The sequence below is a fragment of the Loxodonta africana genome, chromosome 7 (assembly GCF_030014295.1).
Source record: "Loxodonta africana isolate mLoxAfr1 chromosome 7, mLoxAfr1.hap2, whole genome shotgun sequence".
In the NCBI taxonomy this organism is placed as follows: Eukaryota; Metazoa; Chordata; class Mammalia; order Proboscidea; family Elephantidae; genus Loxodonta; species Loxodonta africana.
In genome coordinates this window covers 81189689-81198679 of record NC_087348.1, presented here as the reverse complement: position 1 = coordinate 81198679, position 8991 = coordinate 81189689, and the positions used below count along the sequence as shown (strand labels likewise).

Here is an 8991-nt window from a genome sequence, read left to right as displayed (position 1 = left end):
TTCTTGTTGTTGAGAATATACACAGCAAAAACATACACCAATTCAACAGTTTCTACATGTACAATTCAGAGATATTGATTATATTCTTTGAGGTTTTCCAACCTTTCTTGTCTTCCTTTTTTGAGTTGTTCCTCACCCACTATTATAAACTCACTGCCCTCTAAGGTTCCTATCTAATCTTTTGAGTTGGCATTGTCAATTTGATTCCATATGGATAGATCTTAAATGAGCACAATGCTTAAGGCAGGCATGCTTTTTTTCTTAAATTGCTAATCCTCTTGATGTTTGTTCTGAAGTTTAAAACAGAAGGCATGTTACATTTGAATAATCATATCCATTACCATGCCACATACTACATTTACATTGTTTCATTTCATTGTCAAAGAATTCTATGTAGTGGATATTATTAGATTCCTCTTATAAAAATTAGTTCCCCATTCAATACTTTGTACATGAAGTGTTCCATGATGTTGGTTTCATTCCCCACAATGAGTCAGCACCTTCTGCATTTCTTTTGTGATCCCGGTCAGAGTGGTCGGTAGTGGTAGCTGGGTACCATGTAGTTCTGGTCTCGGGGTCATGTAGGCTGTGGTTCACGGGATCTGTTGGTCCTTTGGACTAATTGTCCCCTTGAGTCTTTATTTTTCTTCACTCCCCTTTGCTCCAGATGGGAAAATACCAATAGCTGTAACTTAGATGGCCACCTTAAAGTTTTTAAGATCTGTGATGCTACTCACCTAAGTAGGATGCAGAACTTTTTCTTTATGAACCATGTTGTACCAATTGACATAGATGTTCCCTTAGTCTGTGGTCCTTTACCTTTGAGCCTAGGAACTTCATCCTGCGAGCTGTCTGGGTATGTCTAAGAGGTTTCCCTGACTCTGCCCCTTGTGTGCTCTATATCTATATATGAGGAGCACCTACTGTTATGTGTGTGGAAATTTCCACCACCAAATCTGTGTCTGCTTGTGGATGTGCTCCCTTAAACCCTCCCACACTTCTTGGCCTATCTATCTACCTATGTATCCATTTGTAAATTATTGTTTGTTAATACTGTTGTTGCAGGATTGTCTATGCTATAGTAGTTACAGTAGTTTCCAGTCAGAGCAGTTGGTGGTGGTAGCTGGAAACCATTTGGTTTCTCTGATTCAGGATGGTGAAAGCTGTGGTTCATGTGGTCCATTAGTCCTTTGGACTTATATTTTCCTTGTGTCTTTGGTTTTCATCATTATCCTTCATTCCAAATGTGATACGACCAATAGATATATTTTAGATGGCTATTCATAAGCTTTAAAGACCCCAGATTCTACTCACCAAACTAGCATGTAGAATATTTTCTATATGAACTATGTTATGCCTGTTGACATACATGTTCCCGAGACCATGGTTCCCAGCCGTCAGCTCCAGTAACTTGGTCCTTCACGGTGTTTGGCTATGTCCAGGAAGCTTCTGTGGCTTTCCTTTGGTCAAGTTGTATTGACTTCCCATGTATTGTGTGTTGTCTTTCCCTTCACTAAATTTAGTTCTTGTCTACTCTCTAGTTAGTGATTTTCCCTTCCCACTCCTCCCCCATTCACAACCATCAAAGATTTTTTTTTCCTTTGTGTGAAAAGTTTCTTGGGTTTTTATAATAGTGGTCTCATACAATATTTGTCCTTTTGGGATTGACTTATTTCACTCAGCATGATGCCTTCCAGATTCATCCGTGTTGTGAGATGTTTTGTAGATTCATAGTTGTTCTTTAATCCATTGTGTATTTGTACCATAATTTGTTTATCCATTTATCTGTTGATGGGCTTCTAAGTTGTTTCCATCTTTTTGCTATTATGCAAGGAACTTGGGTGTGCGTATGTCTATTTATGTGATGGCTCTTATTTCTCTAGGATATATTTCTAGGGGTGGGATTGCTGGATCATATGGTATTTCTATTTCTAGGTTTATAAGGAGGTGCCATATTGTTTTCCAAAATGGTTGTACCAATTTACATTTTTGCCAGCAGTACATAAGAGTTCCAGTCACTCCACAACCTCTACAACTTTAGTTATTTGTTTATTTTTTTTTAATTCCAATAATGCTGGGGTGTGGTGGAATCTCATTGTAGTTTTGTTTTGTGTTTCTCTAATTTTTTTAATGGCTAATGATTGCAAGCATTTCCTCAAGTGTCTGTTAGCTGCCAGAATGTCTCCTTTGCTGAAATATCTGTTTATATCCTTTACCCGTTTTTTAATTGGATTATTTGCCTTTTTGTTATTAAGGCATTTAAGCATTTTTTAGATTTTGGAGAAGGGACCCTTGTTGAATATGTCGTAGCTAAAATTTTCTTTTTTTTTTTCCTTCAGTCTGTGGGTTCTCTTTCTACTCTTTTGATGAATGCAATGTTTAATTTTTAGGAGCTCCCAGTTATTCAATTTATCTTCTGGTGTTTGTGCATTGGTAGTTATGGTTTGTAATGTATTCATGCCATGTCTTGGGGCCCCTAATGTTACCCCTATTTTTTCTTCCATGATTTTTGTACTTTTAGGTTTTATATTTAGGTCTTTGGTTCATTTTGAGTTAGTTTTTGTGTATGGTGTGAGATATGGGTCTTGTTTCATGGTTTTATAGATGGACATCTATCCAGTTTTGCCAGCGCCATTTGTTGAAAAGACTATCTTTTTCCCATTTAAGGGAATTTGGTCCTTTGTTCAAGATAGCTGACCATTGGTGGATGGATTTATGTCTGGGTTCAATTCTTTTCCATTAGTCTATGTGTCTGTTGCTGTACCAGCACCAGGCTGTTTTGACTTCCGTGGCAGTATAGTAGATTTTGAGTTCAGGTAGTGTGAGGTCTCCTACTTTGTTCCTTTTCTTCAGTAATACTTTGCTTATCTGGGGCCTCATTCCTTTTTTATAAAGTTAGTGATTATTTTTTCCACTTCGTAGAAGAATGCTGTTGGTATTTGGATTGGGAATGCATTATATCTGTAGGTCACTTTGGGTAGAACTGACATTTTCACAACGTTGAGCCTTCTTGTCCATGAACATGGTATGTTTTCCATTTATGTAGGTCTCATTTGACTTCTTGCTGTAGTGTTTTGTAGTTTTCTTTGTATGTATCTTTTACACCCCTAGGAGCTGGGTAGCACAGTGGTTGTAATGATAGACTTCTTAGCGAAAGATCAGTGGCTCAAAACCACCAGTGGCTCTGTGGGAGTAAGATGTGGCAGTTTGCTTCTATAGAGATTTATGGACTTGGAAACCCTATGGGGTTGCTATAAGTTGGGAGTGATTCAGTGGCAGTGGGTTTTGGTTTTATCCCTGGTTAGATTCATTCCTAAGTATTTTATCTTTCTAAAAAAAAAACAGCATGAAGGCAATGTCTGACCTCTTCCAAGCCCACAAGGGGGAAAGAGAACCAAGATCTGCAGCCCAAGGCTGATTCTTATGAGGCAGAGATCAGACATGCCTTCTTTCTCTACCATTTTTACCCACTCTGACAACAATCATCCCTCCCACAGCACTCTTTGCTTCCCTACTGAGTTTGACAATTCATTGCAATGGTCATAGGGAACTCAAAGACCAGGCTCACTGTTATGAGGTTTATTATAAGGGAAGTAACAGTTATAAATCTGGCTTAGGAACACACACGAGATTAATTAATTGCACCACAAGGGGCTATTAGAAATGGTATTGTTTTCCTGATTTCCTTTTTGAAGTTCTCTTTTGTTGGTGTATAAGAATCCAACTCACTTTTGTATGTTGGTCTTGTGTTCTGCTACACAGCTAAATCTTTCTATGAGTTCCAGTAGTTTTCCTGTGGAATATTTGTGGTTCTGTACGTATAGGATCATATCACCTGCAAAAATTACTTTTCCTGTCCAATTTGGAGACCACTTATTTCTTTTTCCTGCCTTATTGCTCTGTCTAGGACTTCCAGCACAATGTTAAACAGGAATGGTGATAAATGGCATCATTGTCTTTTTCCCATTCTCAGGGGAGATGAGTTCAGCCTCTCTCTAGTAAGGGTGAGGTTGGTTGTTGGTTTTGTATAGATGCTCTCTATTAGGTTGAGGAATTACCCTTCTATTTCTATTTTATTGAGAGCTTATCAGTAGGTTTTAAGCAAGATGTTGTTTGGTTTCCCTGTATTTGATTCTTTTCCTTCCTTTTCCTGTTAATGATTTCTACTTTTACGGCATTGTGTTTTTCCTCCCTTGCCCCCCCGAAACCATCAAAGACTGTTTCTTTTTGTGTGTAAACCTTTTCATGAGTTTTTGTAGTAGTGATTTCATACAATATTTGTCCTTTTGTGATTGAGTTATTTCAGTCAGCATAATGCCCTCCAGATTCATCCATATTATGAGATGCTTCACAGATTCATCATTGTTCTTTATTGCTGTATAGTATTCCATTGTGTGTATGTAGCATAGTTTGTTTATCCATTTATCTATTGATGGGCATCTGGGTTGTTTCCATCTTTTTCCTGTTGTGAACAATGCTGCAATGAACATGAGTGTGTATATATCTATTCATGTGATGGCTCTTATTTCTCTAGGATGTATTCCTAGGAGTGGGATTGCTGGATCATATGGTATTTCTATTTCTAGCTTTCTAAGGAAGTGCCACATAATTTTCCAAAATGGTTGTACCATGTTGCATTCCCTTCAGCAGTACATAAGAGTTCCAATCTCTCTGCAGCCTCTCCAATAATTGTTATTTTGTGTTTTTTTTATTTGTGTCAGTAATGTCGGGGTGAGTTGGTATCTCTTTGTGGTTTTGGTTTGCATTTCTCTAATGGTTGGTGATTGAGAGCTTTTCCTCATGTATTCGTCAGCTGTCTTTGGTGAAGTGTCTGTTCATATCCTTTGCCCATTTTTTAACTGCGTTATTTGTCTTTTTTGTTGTAGAGGTGTTGGATTTTCCTGTAGATTTTAGAGATTAGACCTTTGTTGGATTTGACGTAGCCAATTTTTTTTTCCCCAGTCTGTAGGTTCTCTTTTTACTATTTTGGTGAAGTTTTTTGATGAACATAAGTGTGTAATTTTTCGAAGATCCAGTTATCTAGCTTATCTTCTGGAGTTTGTGTGTTGTTAGTTATGGTTTGTATTCTGTTAGTGCCGGGTATTAGGTAGGGCTTCTAGCATTGATCCTACTTTTTCTTCTGTGATCTTTATAGTTTTTGGTTTTATATTTAGATCTTTGATCCATTTTGAATTAGTTTTTGTGTATAGTGTGAAGTATAGGTTCTATTTCAGTTTTTTGCAGATGGACATTCAGTTTTGTCAGCTCCATTTGTTAAAAAGACTGTCTTTTCCCCATTTGATGGTCTTTGGATCCTTGTTGAAGATCAGGTGACCATAGGTGGATGGATTTACATCTTGCTTCTCAATTCTGTTCCATTGGTCAATGTGTCTGTCTGTGTACCAATACCAGTACCAGTACAGTCACATTTCTTGACCTTTCTCCCCTCTCTCAAAGCACATCCTGGTGCTCCTGAGAGGAACCATGTGTTATTGCAAGGGAAGATGGGACCAAGGTGGAAGGAGGTTATGGTATTTTTGGCTTGCCTGTTACAGGATATTATTATACATCATTCACCAGCATGATGAACGTATCTGGCCATCTATTTAGAGATGACTATGCATTGTTTCTCAAAGTCCGAAATTCTATTTTCTTAACCATGGCTTCTAATGCAGTATTTATCTCTGATAATTACTACTACTCCTTCTTCTTTCAACATTTGATAAAGAATTTTCAAGTATTTTTTCTCATTTGATTCTCACAATGATGTTGTGAGGTAAGTTTTAGTATACTCATTTTACATGTGAGGAAACTAAGCCTTGAAAGTGGTTAAGTGCTTTGCAGAAGGTTGCACAGCTGACATATGGCAGAAAAAGTCCCTCAGACTGGGACTTTGACTCATGGCCCAGTGTTTATTCCATGACACTAGAAGTATAAACGTCCACTTATATCTCCCATCCTCCCAGGCCTCAAACTTCCTGCTGTCATCACATAGTCTCCTTAGTAGTAGCTGTGGTTAAAGGTATGAAAAATGATTATGTGGTTGACTCTTGGAAAGAAAAGCAAAACTTCCTTAACCATTTCAAAACTATGCTATTTTTTCTCTTGGTCCATCCATCCTGGCTGACTTCTTCTCGTTTCCTTCATGCTTAGAGACCTCTTCTTGCTGTTATTGAGGCTCTAAGGTCAACCATGCTGTACCTTTTCTGCCTGGAATGTGAATCACTTCCCTTATACTCCAAGCCCTCTCAGACTCCAGGCCCAGGTATCTATGTGTCCTTTTGTTCGTCTCTCACATGAAAGGATTACAGTCCTGGAGGGATTGGAGAATGTCGGGAAGACGTGTAATCCCTAAATCATTCTCTATCAGCCCTGCCATTTGATCTCCTGAGCTGTGCAACTCTAGCCATAGGGCCTAGATGTTCTTCCTTAGCCCTGCAGCAGCCGCTGCTAACATTGATACAGGATTCTAGCTTGGGGATTAGTGGATGCGAACTCTGGTCTTCTGTCACTGAATAGAGCTGCAATGATGGACAATTTCCTTCTTTGTAGATGTCAGTTTTCTAATTCATGATACTAATTGGCACAATACATGTTGGGGATGTGAGGAATTGTACACTTCTTAGTATGTAAACCTGAAAAGAGGATCTCGAGTACATATCTTCTCATTTTCTCTCCTGCTATCAGTAAGGTAGCAGCAATTTAGAATTTGCCACTTTTTTTTTTTTTTACCATTAGCTTCTGTTTCTTCTCCAGGTTGCCACCATTCTGAATTTTGTGCCTAGCTGTCTACCAGAGCACCCCAAATAGAAGGAGATAATGTAGGAGGTAAAGTACAGCAGCCATGGAGAAATTGAGCAGAGACAAGATGTGCATTTGTGAAATGAATGGGGAATAATCCAGGGAAGAGCTTCATCAAGGTTGGTGTCACCAGGGAGCATTAATTCTGTAATCTTGTCAATCAGGTGAGGTTTGGAGGAGTGGGATGTTGCCACATTAAGGGAATTCCCAGATGTTAGAATTTTTAGATGAAAGTTCTTGGGATAAGACTAAGAGACCGCCTGAGGTCAATGTTGATTAAATCAAGCTCTAGCTCCTGGGAATATGAGCCTGATGTGAAGGATTTTCATTTAACAATTGTTCCTGGGTATCTACTTCAATCTGGTTTTGTGAGTGCCTAGAGTCAAATGTATAATAGGATATCTAACCCTGAGAATTGATTTCTCAACTTCTTGTCCAATGCATTTTTCCACTAGACCAAGTTGAGTTGCCTCTTCTGCTTTTGAAGATCTTGTAGAAATACTGACTAAACGGAAAATTGTTTTCAGCCATTTTCTGAAAATTGTGGGAGTAGTGAAGGTACCGGTGGTGATGATGGCGAGTTTCCAACCTCTATATTGTTGACTCTTTCTTTCTTTGCCTGTTTTTCTTTGGAGTGGAGCTTGGCTTCTAACCAAAAGTTTGGCAGTTCATATTCACCAGCCTCTCCTTAAAACTGTATGGGGCAGTTCCACTTTGTCCCGTAGGTCACTATGAGTTGGAATCCACTTGATGACGATGAGTTTGTTTGTTTGTTTGTTTTTGGTTTGTTGTTCTTGTAAGTGAGAGAATGACCATGATTTTTTTCCAGTAATTCTCATCTCTTCCTACATGCTTTCTTCTTGGCTTGCATCCCAGTGCTGACTGCTGCCCACATTTGGATCTCACTTCTGTTTTGCTTCATGTTCTTGCCAGCAGTGATGATGAATGGTGTCCTGCTTTTTCTCATTCAGACAGAGTGCAGCCTTCACCAACCCATGTTTTTCTTTCTTGCCATGCTCTCCTTTGTTGACCTGGTCCTCTCCCTCTCTACTCTGCCCAAGAAGCTGGCCATTTTCTGGTTTGGTGTTACAATTATCAGTTCCCATTCCTGTCTTTCTCAGATGTTTTTCATCCATGCATTCTCTGCCATAGAGTCAGGAGTGCTGGTGGCCATGGCCCTGGATCATTTTGTGGCCATTTTTTACCCTCTGCACTATCCAACCATCCTTACTCCAGTTGTTGTTATCAAGATTGGAGGCCTGGTGGTGCTGAGTGGTGTGGGCTTGACCATCTCCTTTCTATGCCTGGCCCATTTTCTGCCTTACTGTGGCTTACACATGATTGCCTATACCTACTTTGAGCATATGGTTGTGGTCAAGCTGGGCTGTGCTATCACCACTGTAAACAGCCTCTATGCCTTTGCAGTGACAATCTTTCTTGGTGTGGGTGATGTGGCCTTTATAGTGTGTTCCTATGGGGAGATTGTGAGGACTGTGATGCATTTCCCTCCCCCTGAAGCACATGCTAAAGCAGGCAGCACATGGATGGTCCATGTCTGTGCCATCCTTTTCTTCTATGGACCAGGTTTTCTTTCTTTGGCCATGCAGTGGTTTGGGCCACTGACTGCCTCTGCTGTCAAGGTCATCCTTGCCAATCTCTACTTGCTCTTTCCCCCTACTGGACCGCATTGTGTATGGAGTCAAGACCAAGCAGATATGGGAATAGCTGTTCACAATAATAACCCCTAATCAGATTGACCCTTCTTGAGTATAGCTCCCATCAGCTAGACTTCAGGGGCCAGGATGGCCCTTCTCTGTGGGCTGAAAGCCCTACTGTCCAGGCCATTTCCCTGGTTTGGACAGTTAACAGAGAGAAAATGAAGTTATCTTGAGTGTGTGGAAGTTAACGAATCTTTTCTTAGACTTTGGGTGCCCAGATATTGAAATGAACTAGGTGTCTATTTTGGGCATATAAGCAGACACAGGGAAAATTCCACTAGACACTCACACGTGATCAGTCTGTTGAAATGGATAGGCCCTATCTGTCAGAGTATCCTTGAGTTTAGAGACACAGGAGTGGCAAACTATGGAGATATTTCAGAATTTTAAGTTCATAAGAGAAATTCTTTAAAATTATCTGACTTCAGAAATGAAGATAAACCTTATATTCTTCATTCTATGCATTTTTTGA

The 8991-nt window shown here is 39.5% G+C and overlaps 1 protein-coding gene across 1 annotated transcript; it reads left to right on the top strand.

Moving 5' to 3' along the window:
* Nucleotides 1–6330: 6330 nt before the first annotated feature.
* Nucleotides 6331–8549, top strand: LOC135231712 (olfactory receptor 52N4-like). The gene has a single exon (XM_064288544.1). It carries the CDS (start codon nt 7722–7724, stop codon nt 8547–8549), a length of 828 nt encoding a protein of 275 aa, XP_064144614.1. The 5' UTR covers nt 6331–7721.
* The last annotated feature ends 442 nt before the right edge of the window (nt 8550–8991 follow it).

What these genes read in the sequence shown, in the direction of transcription:
- LOC135231712 (XM_064288544.1), top strand. Translation starts at nt 7,722, where the DNA reads ATGTTCTTGCCAGCAGTGATGATGAATGGTGTCCTGCTTTTTCTCATT.